At 51.2% G+C, this 13,603-nt stretch overlaps 1 protein-coding gene across 2 annotated transcripts in view; it reads right to left on the bottom strand.

Moving 5' to 3' along the window:
- Window positions 1–2,951, bottom strand: part of PDE3A (phosphodiesterase 3A) — a 347,829-nt gene extending 344,878 nt beyond the window's left edge. Inside the window, exon 1 of one of the 2 annotated variants that reach the window (XM_083180740.1) lies at window positions 2,763–2,951. In XM_083180740.1, coding sequence (XP_083036866.1) covers window positions 2,763–2,807 — 45 coding nt within the window. In that variant the 5' untranslated portion in view covers window positions 2,808–2,951. The remainder of the gene's footprint in view (window positions 1–2,762) is intronic. The other variant, XM_083180739.1, reaches the window with a different exon arrangement.
- Window positions 2,952–13,603: the final 10,652 nt, after the last annotated feature.

Here is a 13,603-nt window from a genome sequence, read left to right as displayed (position 1 = left end):
ATGAACACTCCTTTGACAGATTGTTAGTCGCTGTTAGTACTGTTCTTTGACTGTTTGTTGGTAGGAGTTTAGTCGGTTAGGATGTAGAGCCCAACGCGTTTCGTCAGTATGACTTCCTCAGGGGCGAAAACAAACCGATACTCGAATATTGAATAGGATGTGTACCAAACCAGTATTCTAGAATCTCACAAATCAGGAGTAAACAGCCGTGAAATAGAGTGCTTCTATAAAGATAGTTACCTCAAAATGAGCTCAAAATATATGGCCTTTAGTCCAGCCAACAACCATATATAACTGATATGTCGCAGTTGGATCCCAAAGCTGAAGTGAGTCAGCTATGTTTGTGTATGTATGTTTGTGTGTGTATGTACAGTATGTATGTATGCATGCATAATGTGTGTATGTATGTATGTATGTATGTATGATATATTTGTGGGTATATATATATATATATATATATATATATGTTTTGTGAGTATATGCATGTTTATGTGTGTGTACATATGTGTATGTCTGTGTGTGTGTGTGTGTGAATACAGCATATATGTATGTATGTATGCTTGCCCATATGTATTTTTGTGTATGTATGTATGCATGCAAGTACTGTCTGTTTGAATTCATATGTTATGTATCTATGTATATGTATGCAATCATGTATGTATGTTTTGTGTATGTTCTGTATGTATGTATGAATGTTTATATATATTCACACACATTTCCATACACAGCTACACATAGACCCCTGTACTACAGCACATACTGTATAACTATTTTCTCAGCCAATGTTGCAGTGGAATTACCAAGTAACATATTGCTCCCACAGAGACAGAGTTTGCCCAGGACAGGCAGTGTACCTGACACTATATACACTGTACACTGCACACTGTAACTTACACATGGCACATATACATATATACACTGTACACTGCACACTGTAACTTACACATATATATATACACTGCACACTGTAACTTACACATGGCACATATACATATATACACTGTACACTGCACACTGTAACTTACACATATACATATATACACTGCACACTGTAACTTACACATGACACATATACATATATACACTGTACACTGTAACTTACACACATATATATATATATACACTGCACACTGTAACTTACACATATCACATATACATATATACACTGTAACTTACACATATATACACTGCACACTGAAACTTACACATGACACATATACATATATACACAGTACACTGCACACTGTAACTTACACATGGCACATATACATATATACACTGTACACTGTAACTTACACATATACATATATACACTGCACACTGTAACTTACACATATCACATATACATATATACACTGTACACTGCACACTGTAACTTACACATATATACACTGCACACTGAAACTTACACATGACACATATACATATATACACAGTACACTGCACACTGTAACTTACACATGGCACATATACATATATACACTGTACACTGCACACTGTAACTTACACATATATACACTGTACACTGCACACTGTAACTTACACATGACACATATACATATATACACTGTACACTGCACACTGTAACTTACACATATATGCACTGTACACTGCACACTGTAACTTACACATGACACATATACATATATACACTGTACACTGCACACTGTAACTTACACATGGCACATATACATATATACACTGTACACTGCACACTGTAACTTACACATATATACACTGTACACTGCACACTGTAACTTACACATGACACATATACATATATACACAGTACACTGCACACTGTAACTTACACATATATGCACTGTACACTGCACACTGTAACTTACACATGACACATATACATATATACACTGTACACTGCACACTGTAACTTACACATGACACATATACATATATACACAGTACACTGCACACTGTAACTTACACATATATGCACTGTACACTGCACACTGTAACTTACACATGACACATATACATATATACACAGTACACTGCACACTGTAACTTACACATATATGCACTGTACACTGCACACTGTAACTTACACATGACACATATACATATATACACTGTACACTGCACACTGTAACTTACACATGACACATATACATATATACACAGTACACTGCACACTGTAACTTACACATATATGCACTGTACACTGTAACTTACACATGACACATATACATATATACACTGTACACTGCACACTGTAACTTACACATGACACATATACATATATACACTGTACACTGCACACTGTAACTTACACATGACACATATACATATATACACAGTACACTGCACACTGTAACTTACACATATATGCACTGTACACTGCACACTGTAACTTACACATGACACATATAAGGAGATGAGACTCATTCCCAGATCAGCCGGCACAGAGCACACTGCAGCCACCCGCCTGCCTGCCAGCATCACCTGGGCAGCTGATTCCTTCACATCCCCCAGCAGTGGAAGCATAAGGGGTAAAGTGCCTGCGAGATGCTGCAAGCCCGCAGCCCTATGCCTATGTATGTACGTACGTATGTATGTATGTATATATATGTATATAATATATCTATGCGCTCCCGAGCCCGGCAGGGGTGATAAAAGTTAGAGGAAACTCCCGGAGAGTGCAGGCAGCGGAGAGTGCAGGCGGCAGGCAGCGGAGAGTGCAGTGTGTTGCTGCGGCTCCCGGCTGGGACACCCCATCCTCCCTCCCTGCAGATGGCACTTACCTGCTCCCGGGGGATGCATGGCAGGGAGGTCCTCCTATGGGACATGTCAGCTGTGGCCCCTTGTCCTGCACTGAGGCTGGGGCACAGGCTGAGGGGCAGCAGTCACAGCACTGAGTGTGAGGAGCACTGAGGCTGCTTGTGCTGAGGGGGGAGGCATCTAACTGCTGCTGCTGCTGCTGCATTCCTCCTACCAGAGCGGCTCCAGCTTCCTGATAGCAGCCTGCTGCCCCGGGTCTCGCTCTGTGTGTGTGTTACTCTGTGTGTTTGTGTGTGTGTTACTGTGTGTGTTTACCTGTATGTGTGTTTGTTACTATGTGTACCACACTATGCCTGTGTGCTTATGTGTATGTATTGCTGAGTGTGCTACTCTATGCTTGTGTGTTATTGTATTATATGTACCTATTTATACCTATGTGCATTATGGTGTGTGTATGTGTGCTACTCTCTGCATGTGTGTGTGTGTGTATCATTATCTACTTGTGTATTGTACCGTGTGTTACTTTGTGTACGGTGTGGAGTATGCCATTTTCTGCACATGTGTGTTACTGTATGTTATAGCGTAACTAAATATATGGTTGTGTTATTATATGTGTGTCTCTTTTATGTTATTGTGTGTCTGTGTGTTCGTTATTAGTATGTGTATTACTATTTTGGAGTTGTGTTCAGTTATTAATAAGTCTGTTGTATATTACTCTTATTGTGTATTAGTGATGGTCCCGGTGCTGCGTCTGTAGGAGATAGATGCCTCCTGCGTGTATTAGTGAGATCCCGGTGCTGCGTCTGTAGGAGATAGATGCCTCCTGCGTGTATTAGTGATGGTCCCGGTGCTGCGTCTGTAGGAGATAGACGCCTCCTGCATGTATAAGTGATGGTCCCGGTGCGTCGCCTGTAGGAGATAGATGCCTCCTGCGTGTATTAGTGATGGTACCAGTGCTGCGTCTGTAGGAGATAGACGCCTCCTGCGTGTATTAGTGATGGTACCAGTGCTGCGTCTGTAGGAGATAGACGCCTCCTGCGTGTATTAGTGATGGTCCCGGTGCTGGGTCTGTAGGAGATAGACGCCTCCTGCGTGTATTAGTGATGGTCCCGGTGCTGCGTCTGTAGGAGATAGATGCCTCCTGCGTGTATTAGTGATGGTCCCGGTGCTGCGTCTGTAGGAGATAGATGCCTCCTGCGTGTATTAGTGATGGTCCCGGTGCTGCGTCTGTAGGAGATAGATGCCTCCTGCGTGTATTAGTGATGGTACCAGTGCTGCGTCTGTAGGAGATAGACGCCTCCTGCGTGTATTAGTGGTGGTCCCGGTGCTGAGTCTGTAGGAGATAGACGCCTCCTGCGTGTATTAGTGATGGTCCCGGTGCTGCGTCTGTAGGAGATAGATGCCTCCTGCGTGTATTAGTGATGGTCCCGGTGCTGCGTCTGTAGGAGATAGACGCCTCCTGCGTGTATTAGTGAGATCCCGGTGCTGCGTCTGTAGGAGATAGATGCCTCCTGCGTGTATTAGTGATGGTCCCGGTGCTGCGTCTGTAGGAGATAGACGCCTCCTGCGTGTATTAGTGATGGTCCCGGTGCTGCGTCTGTAGGAGATAGATGCCTCCTGCGTGTATTAGTGATGGTCCTGGTGCTGCGTCTGTAGGAGATAGACGCCTCCTGCGTGTATTAGTGATGGTCCCGGTGCTGCGTCTGTAGGAGATAGATGCCTCCTGCGTGTATTAGTGATGGCCCCGGTGCTGGGTCTGTAGGAGATAGACGCCTCCTGCGTGTATTAGTGATGGTCCTGGTGCTGCGTCTGTAGGAGATAGACGCCTCCTGCGTGTATTAGTGATGGTCCCGGTGCTGCATCTGTAGGAGATAGATGCCTCCTGCGGGTATTAGTGATGGTCCCGGTGCTGCGTCTGTAGGAGATAGATGCCTCCTGCGTGTATTAGTGATGGTCCCGGTGCTGCGTCTGTAGGAGATAGACGCCTCCTGCGTGTATTAGTGATGGTCCCGGTGCTGCGTCTGTAGGAGATAGATGCCTCCTGCTTGTATTAGTGATGGTCCCGGTGCTGCGTCTGTAGGAGATAGACGCCTCCTGCGTGTATTAGTGATGGTCCCGGTGCTGCGTCTGTAGGAGATAGATGCCTCCTGCGTGTATTAGTGATGGTCCCGGTGCTGCGTCTGTAGGAGATAGATGCCTCCTGCGTGTATTAGTGATGGTCCCGGTGCTGCGTCTGTAGGAGATAGACGCCTCCTGCGGGTATTAGTGATGGTCCCGGTGCTGGGTCTGTAGGAGATAGACGCCTCCTGCGTGTATTAGTGATGGTCCCGGTGCTGCGTCTGTAGGAGATAGACGCCTCCTGCGTGTATTAGTGATGGTCCCGGTGCTGCGTCTGTAGGAGATAGATGCCTCCTGCGTGTATTAGTGATGGTCCCGGTGCTGCGTCTGTAGGAGATAGATGCCTCCTGCGTGTATTAGTGATGGTACCAGTGCTGCGTCTGTAGGAGATAGACGCCTCCTGCGTGTATTAGTGGTGGTCCCGGTGCTGGGTCTGTAGGAGATAAACGCCTCCTGCGTGTATTAGTGATGGTCCCGGTGCTGCGTCTGTAGGAGATAGATGCCTCCTGCGTGTATTAGTGATGGTCCCGGTGCTGCGTCTGTAGGAGATAGACGCCTCCTGCGTGTATTAGTGAGATCCCGGTGCTGCGTCTGTAGGAGATAGATGCCTCCTGCGTGTATTAGTGATGGTCCCGGTGCTGCGTCTGTAGGAGATAGACGCCTCCTGCGTGTATTAGTGATGGTCCCGGTGCTGCGTCTGTAGGAGATAGACGCCTCCTGCGTGTATTAGTGATGGTCCCGGTGCTGCGTCTGTAGGAGATAGACGCCTCCTGCGTGTATTAGTGATGGTCCCGGTGCTGCGTCTGTAGGAGATAGACGCCTCCTGCGTGTATTAGTGATGGCCCCGGTGCTGGGTCTGTAGGAGATAGACGTCTCCTGCGTGTATTAGTGATGGTCCCGGTGCTGCGTCTGTAGGAGATAGACGCCTCCTGCGTGTATTAGTGATGGTCCCGGTGCTGCGTCTGTAGGAGATAGACGCCTCCTGCGTGTATTAGTGATGGTCCCGGTGCTGCATCTGTAGGAGATAGATTCCTCCTGCGGGTATTAGTGATGGTCCCGGTGCTGCGTCTGTAGGAGATAGATGCCTCCTGCGTGTATTAGTGATGGTCCCGGTGCTGCGTCTGTAGGAGATAGACGCCTCCTGCGTGTATTAGTGATGGTCCCGGTGCTGCGTCTGTAGGAGATAGATGCCTCCTGCTTGTATTAGTGATGGTCCCGGTGCTGCGTCTGTAGGAGATAGACGCCTCCTGCGTGTATTAGTGATGGTCCCGGTGCTGCGTCTGTAGGAGATAGATGCCTCCTGCGTGTATTAGTGATGGTCCCGGTGCTGCGTCTGTAGGAGATAGATGCCTCCTGCGTGTATTAGTGATGGTCCCGGTGCTGCGTCTGTAGGAGATAGACGCCTCCTGCGGGTATTAGTGATGGTCCCGGTGCTGCGTCTGTAGGAAATAGACGCCTCCTGCGTGTATTAGTGATGGTCCCGGTGCTGCGTCTGTAGGAGATAGACGCCTCCTGCGTGTATTAGTGATGGTCCCGGTGCTGCGTCTGTAGGAGATAGACGCCTCCTGCGTGTATTAGTGATCGCCCCGGTGCTGCGTCTGTAGGAGATAGATGCCTCCTGCGTGTATTAGTGATGGTCCCGGTGCTGCGTCTGTAGGAGATAGATGCCTCCTGCGTGTATTGGTGATGGTCCTGGTGCTGCGTCTGTAGGAGATAGACGCCTCCTGCGTGTATTAGTGATGGTCCCGGTGCTGCGTCTATAGGAGATAGATGCCTCCTGCGTGTATTAGTGATGGTGCTGGGTCTGTAGGAGATAGACGCCTCCTGCGTGTATTAGTGATGGTCCCGGTGCTGCGTCTGTAGGAGATAGATGCCTCCTGCGTGTATTAGTGATGGTCCTGGTGCTGCGTCTGTAGGAGATAGATGCCTCCTGCGTGTATTAGTGATGGTGCTGGGTCTGTAGGAGATAGACGCCTCCTGCGTGTATTAGTGATGGTCCTGGTGCTGCGTCTGTAGGAGATAGATGCCTCCTGCGTGTATTGGTGATGGTCCTGGTGCTGCGTCTGTAGGAGATAGACGCCTCCTGCGTGTATTAGTGATGGTCCCGGTGCTGCGTCTATAGGAGATAGATGCCTCCTGCGTGTATTAGTGATGGTCCCGGTGCTGCAGGAGATAGACGCCTCCTGCGTGTATTAGTGATGGTCCCGGTGCTGCGTCTATAGGAGATAGATGCCTCCTGCGTGTATTAGTGATGGTCCCGGTGCTGCGTCTGTAGGAGATAGATGCCTCCTGCGTATATTAGTGATGGTCCCGGTGCTGCGTCTGTAGGAGATAGATGCCTCCTGCGGGTATTAGTGATGGTCCCGGTGCTGCGTCTGTAGGAGATAGATGCCTCCTGCGGGTATTAGTGATGGTCCCGGTGCTGCGTCTGTAGGAGATAGACGCCTCCTGCCTGTATTAGTGATGGTCCCGGTGCAGCGTCTGTAGGAGATAGATGCCTCCTGCGTGTATTAGTGATGGTCCCGGTGCTGCGTCTGTAGGAGATAGACGCCTCCTGCGTGTATTAGTGATGGTCCTGGTGCTGCGTCTGTAGGAGATAGATGCCTCCTGCGTGTATTAGTGATGGTGCTGGGTCTGTAGGAGATAGACGCCTCCTGCGTGTATTAGTGATGGTCCCGGTGCTGCGTCTGTAGGAGATAGATGCCTCCTGCGTGTATTAGTGATGGTCCTGGTGCTGCGTCTGTAGGAGATAGATGCCTCCTGCGTGTATTAGTGATGGTGCTGGGTCTGTAGGAGATAGACGCCTCCTGCGTGTATTAGTGATGGTCCCGGTGCTGCGTCTGTAGGAGATAGATGCCTCCTGCGTGTATTAGTGATGGTCCCGGTGCTGCGTCTGTAGGAGATAGATGCCTCCTGCGTGTATTGGTGATGGTCCTGGTGCTGCGTCTGTAGGAGATAGACGCCTCCTGCGTGTATTAGTGATGGTCCCGGTGCTGCGTCTATAGGAGATAGATGCCTCCTGCGTGTATTAGTGATGGTCCCGGTGCTGCGTCTGTAGGAGATAGATGCCTCCTGCGTGTATTAGTGATGGTCCCGGTGCTGCGTCTGTAGGAGATAGATGCCTCCTGCGGGTATTAGTGATGGTCCCGGTGCTGCGTCTGTAGGAGATAGATGCCTCCTGCGGGTATTAGTGATGGTCCCGGTGCTGCGTCTGTAGGAGATAGACGCCTCCTGCCTGTATTAGTGATGGTCCCGGTGCAGCGTCTGTAGGAGATAGATGCCTCCTGCGTGTATTAGTGATGGTCCCGGTGCTGCGTCTGTAGGAGATAGACGCCTCCTGCGTGTATTAGTGATGGTCCTGGTGCTGCGTCTGTAGGAGATAGATGCCTCCTGCGTGTATTAGTGATGGTGCTGGGTCTGTAGGAGATAGACGCCTCCTGCGTGTATTAGTGATGGTCCCGGTGCTGCGTCTGTAGGAGATAGATGCCTCCTGCGTGTATTAGTGATGGTCCTGGTGCTGCGTCTGTAGGAGATAGATGCCTCCTGCGTGTATTAGTGATGGTGCTGGGTCTGTAGGAGATAGACGCCTCCTGCGTGTATTAGTGATGGTCCCGGTGCTGCGTCTGTAGGAGATAGATGCCTCCTGCGTGTATTAGTGATGGTCCCGGTGCTGCGTCTGTAGGAGATAGATGCCTCCTGCGTGTATTAGTGATGGTCCCGGTGCTGCGTCTGTAGGAGATAGATGCCTCCTGCGGGTATTAGTGATGGTCCCGGTGCTGCGTCTGTAGGAGATAGATGCCTCCTGCGGGTATTAGTGATGGTCCCGGTGCTGCGTCTGTAGGAGATAGACGCCTCCTGCCTGTATTAGTGATGGTCCCGGTGCAGCGTCTGTAGGAGATAGATGCCTCCTGCGTGTATTAGTGATGGTCCCGGTGCTGCGTCTGTAGGAGATAGACGCCTCCTGCGTGTATTGGTGATGGTCCCGGTGCGTCGCCTGTAGGAGATAGACGCCTCCTGCGTGTATTAGTGATGGTCCTGGTGCTGCGTCTGTAGGAGATAGATGCCTCCTGCGTGTATTAGTGATGGTGCTGGGTCTGTAGGAGATAGACGCCTCCTGCGTGTATTAGTGATGGTCCCGGTGCTGCGTCTGTAGGAGATAGATGCCTCCTGCGTGTATTAGTGATGGTCCTGGTGCTGCGTCTGTAGGAGATAGATGCCTCCTGCGTGTATTAGTGATGGTGCTGGGTCTGTAGGAGATAGACGCCTCCTGCGTGTATTAGTGATGGTCCCGGTGCTGCGTCTGTAGGAGATAGATGCCTCCTGCGTGTATTAGTGATGGTCCCGGTGCTGCGTCTGTAGGAGATAGACGCCTCCTGCGTGTATTAGTGATGGTCCCGGTGCTGCGTCTGTAGGAGATAGATGCCTCCTGCGTGTATTAGTGATGGTCCCGGTGCTGCGTCTGTAGGAGATAGATGCCTCCTGCGGGTATTAGTGATGGTCCCGGTGCTACGTCTGTAGGAGATAGATGCCTCCTGCGGGTATTAGTGATGGTCCCGGTGCTGCGTCTGTAGGAGATAGACGCCTCCTGCCTGTATTAGTGATGGTCCCGGTGCAGCGTCTGTAGGAGATAGATGCCTCCTGCGTGTATTAGTGATGGTCCCGGTGCTGTGTCTGTAGGAGATAGATGCCTCCTGCGTGTATTAGTGATGGTCCCGGTGCTGCGTCTGTAGGAGACAGGCGCCTCCTGCGTGTATTAGTGATGGTCCCGGTGCTGCGTCTGTAGGAGATAGATGCCTCCTGCGTGTATTGGTGATGGTCCCGGTGCAGCGTCTGTAGGAGATAGATGCCTCCTGCGTGTATTAGTGATGGTCCCGGTGCTGCGTCTGTAGGAGATAGATGCCTCCTGCGTGTATTAGTGATGGTCCCGGTGCTGCGTCTGTAGGAGATAGGCGCCTCCTGCGTGTATTAGTGATGGTCCCGGTGCTGCGTCTGTAGGAGATAGATGCCTCCTGCGTGTATTAGTGATGGTCCCGGTGCTGCGTCTGTAGGAGATAGGCGCCTCCTGCGTGTATTAGTGATGGTCCTGGTGCTGCGTCTGTAGGAGATAGATGCCTCCTGCGTGTATTAGTGATGGCCCCGGTGCTGCGTCTGTAGGAGATAGATGCCTCCTGCGGGTATTAGTGATGGTCCCGGTGCTGCGTCTGTAGGAGATAGATGCCTCCTGCGTGTATTAGTGATGGTCCCGGTGCTGCGTCTGTAGGAGATAGACGCCTCCTGCGTGTATTAGTGATGGTCCCGGTGCTGCGTCTGTAGGAGATAGACGCCTCCTGCGTGTATTAGTGATGGTCCTGGTGCTGCGTCTGTAGGAGATAGACGCCTCCTGCGTGTATTAGTGATGGTCCCGATACTGCGTCTGTAGGAGATAGATGCCTCCTGCGGGTATTAGTGATGGTCCCGGTGCTGCGTCTGTAGGAGATAGACGCCTCCTGCCTGTATTAGTGATGGTCCCGGTGCAGCGTCTGTAGGAGATAGATGCCTCCTGCGTGTATTAGTGATGGTCCCGGTGCTGCGTCTGTAGGAGATAGATGCCTCCTGCGGGTATTAGTGATGGTCCAGGTGCTGCGTCTGTAGGAGATAGATGCCTCCTGCGTGTATTAGTGATGGTCCCGGTGCTGCGTCTGTAGGAGATAGATGCCTCCTGCGTGTATTAGTGATGGTCCCGGTGCTGTGTCTGTAGGAGATAGACGCCTCCTGCGTGTATTAGTGATGGTCCTGGTGCTGCGTCTGTAGGAGATAGACGCCTCCTGCGTGTATTAGTGATGGTCCCGATACTGCGTCTGTAGGAGATAGATGCCTCCTGCGTGTATTAGTGATGGTCCCGGTGCTGTGTCTGTAGGAGATAGATGCCTCCTGCGTGTATTAGTGATGGTCCAGGTGCTGCGTCTGTAGGAGATAGATGCCTCCTGCGTGTATTAGTGATGGTCCCGGTGCTGCGTCTGTAGGAGATAGACGCCTCCTGCGTGTATTAGTGATGGTCCCGGTGCTGCGTCTGTAGGAGATAGATGCCTCCTGCGTGTATTAGTGATGGTCCCGGTGCTGCGTCTGTAGGAGATAGACGCCTCCTGCGTGTATTAGTGATGGTCCCGGTGCTGCGTCTGTAGGAGATAGACGCCTCCTGCGTGTATTAGTGATGGTCCCGGTGCTGCGTCTGTAGGAGATAGATGCCTCCTGCGTGTATTAGTGATGGTCCCGGTGCTGCGTCTGTAGGAGATAGACGCCTCCTGCGTGTATTAGTGATGGTCCCGGTGCTGCGTCTGTAGGAGATAGACGCCTCCTGCGTGTATTGGTGATGGTCCTGGTGCTGCGTCTGTAGGAGATAGACGCCTCCTGCGTGTATTAGTGATGGTCCCGGTGCTGCGTCTATAGGAGATAGATGCCTCCTGCGTGTATTAGTGATGGTCCCGGTGCTGCGTCTGTAGGAGATAGATGCCTCCTGCGTGTATTAGTGATGGTCCCGGTGCAGCGTCTGTAGGAGATAGATGCCTCCTGCATGTATTAGTGATGGTCCCGGTGCTGCGTCTGTAGGAGATAGACGCCTCCTGCGTGTATTGGTGATGGTCCCGGTGCGTCGCCTGTAGGAGATAGACGCCTCCTGCGTGTATTAGTGATGGTCCTTGTGCTGCGTCTGTAGGAGATAGATGCCTCCTGCGTGTATTAGTGATGGTGCTGGGTCTGTAGGAGATAGACGCCTCCTGCGTGTATTAGTGATGGTCCCGGTGCTGCGTCTGTAGGAGATAGATGCCTCCTGCGTGTATTAGTGATGGTCCTGGTGCTGCGTCTGTAGGAGATAGATGCCTCCTGCGTGTATTAGTGATGGTGCTGGGTCTGTAGGAGATAGACGCCTCCTGCGTGTATTAGTGATGGTCCCGGTGCTGCGTCTGTAGGAGATAGATGCCTCCTGCGTGTATTAGTGATGGTCCCGGTGCTGCGTCTGTAGGAGATAGACGCCTCCTGCGTGTATTAGTGATGGTCCCGGTGCTGCGTCTGTAGGAGATAGATGCCTCCTGCGTGTATTAGTGATGGTCCCGGTGCTGCGTCTGTAGGAGATAGATGCCTCCTGCGGGTATTAGTGATGGTCCCGGTGCTGCGTCTGTAGGAGATAGATGCCTCCTGCGGGTATTAGTGATGGTCCCGGTGCTGCGTCTGTAGGAGATAGACGCCTCCTGCCTGTATTAGTGATGGTCCCGGTGCAGCGTCTGTAGGAGATAGATGCCTCCTGCGTGTATTAGTGATGGTCCCGGTGCTGTGTCTGTAGGAGATAGATGCCTCCTGCGTGTATTAGTGATGGTCCCGGTGCTGCGTCTGTAGGAGACAGGCGCCTCCTGCGTGTATTAGTGATGGTCCCGGTGCTGTGTCTGTAGGTGATAGATGCCTCCAGCGTGTATTAGTGATGGTCCCGGTGCTGCGTCTGTAGGAGATAGATGCCTCCTGCGTGTATTGGTGATGGTCCCGGTGCTGCGTCTGTAGGAGATAGATGCCTCCTGCGTGTATTAGTGATGGTCCCGGTGCTGCGTCTGTAGGAGATAGGCGCCTCCTGCGTGTATTAGTGATGGTCCCGGTGCTGCGTCTGTAGGAGATAGATGCCTCCTGCGTGTATTAGTGATGGTCCCGGTGCTGGGTCTGTAGGAGATAGACGCCTCCTGCGTGTATTAGTGATGGTCCCGGTGCTGCGTCTGTAGGTGATAGATGCCTCCTGCGTGTATTAGTGATGGTCCCGGTGCTGGGTCTGTAGGAGATAGGCGGCTCCTGCGTGTATTAGTGATGGTCCCGGTGCTGCGTCTGTAGGAGATAGATGCCTCCTGCGTGTATTAGTGATGGTCCTGGTGCTGCGTCTGTAGGAGATAGATGCCTCCTGCGTGTATTAGTGATGGTGCTGGGTCTGTAGGAGATAGACGCCTCCTGCGTGTATTAGTGATGGTCCCGGTGCTGCGTCTGTAGGAGATAGATGCCTCCTGCGTGTATTAGTGATGGTCCCGGTGCTGCGTCTGTAGGAGATAGACGCGTCCTGCGTGTATTAGTGATGGTCCCGGTGCTGCGTCTGTAGGAGATAGACGCCTCCTGCGTGTATTGGTGATGGTCCTGGTGCTGCGTCTGTAGGAGATAGACGCCTCCTGCGTGTATTAGTGATGGTCCCGGTGCTGCGTCTATAGGAGATAGATGCCTCCTGCGTGTATTGGTGATGGTCCCGGTGCTGCGTCTGTAGGAGATAGATGCCTCCTGCGTGTATTGGTGATGGTCCCGGTGCTGCGTCTATAGGAGATAGATGCCTCCTGCGTGTATTAGTGATGGTCCCGGTGCTGCGTCTGTAGGAGATAGATGCCTCCTGCGTGTATTAGTGATGGTCCCGGTGCTGCGTCTGTAGGAGATAGATGCCTCCTGCGGGTATTAGTGATGGTCCCGGTGCTGCGTCTGTAGGAGATAGATGCCTCCTGCGGGTATTAGTGATGGTCCCGGTGCTGCGTCTGTAGGAGATAGACGCCTCCTGCCTGTATTAGTGATGGTCCCGGTGCAGCGTCTGTAGGAGATAGATGCCTCCTGCGTGTATTAGTGATGGTCCCGGTGCTGCGTCTGTAGGAGATAGACGCCTCCTGCGTGTATTGGTGATGGTCCCGGTGCGTCGCCTGTAGGAGATAGACGCCTCCTGCGTGTATTAGTGATCGTCCTGGTGCTGCGTCTGTAGGAGATA

Source organism: Crinia signifera, chromosome 4, assembly GCF_055691185.1.
Source record: "Crinia signifera chromosome 4, ASM5569118v1, whole genome shotgun sequence".
In the NCBI taxonomy this organism is placed as follows: domain Eukaryota; kingdom Metazoa; phylum Chordata; class Amphibia; order Anura; family Myobatrachidae; genus Crinia; species Crinia signifera.
The sequence above is the reverse complement of the archived record's forward strand: the minus strand, read 5'-3'. Positions and strand labels throughout refer to the sequence as shown.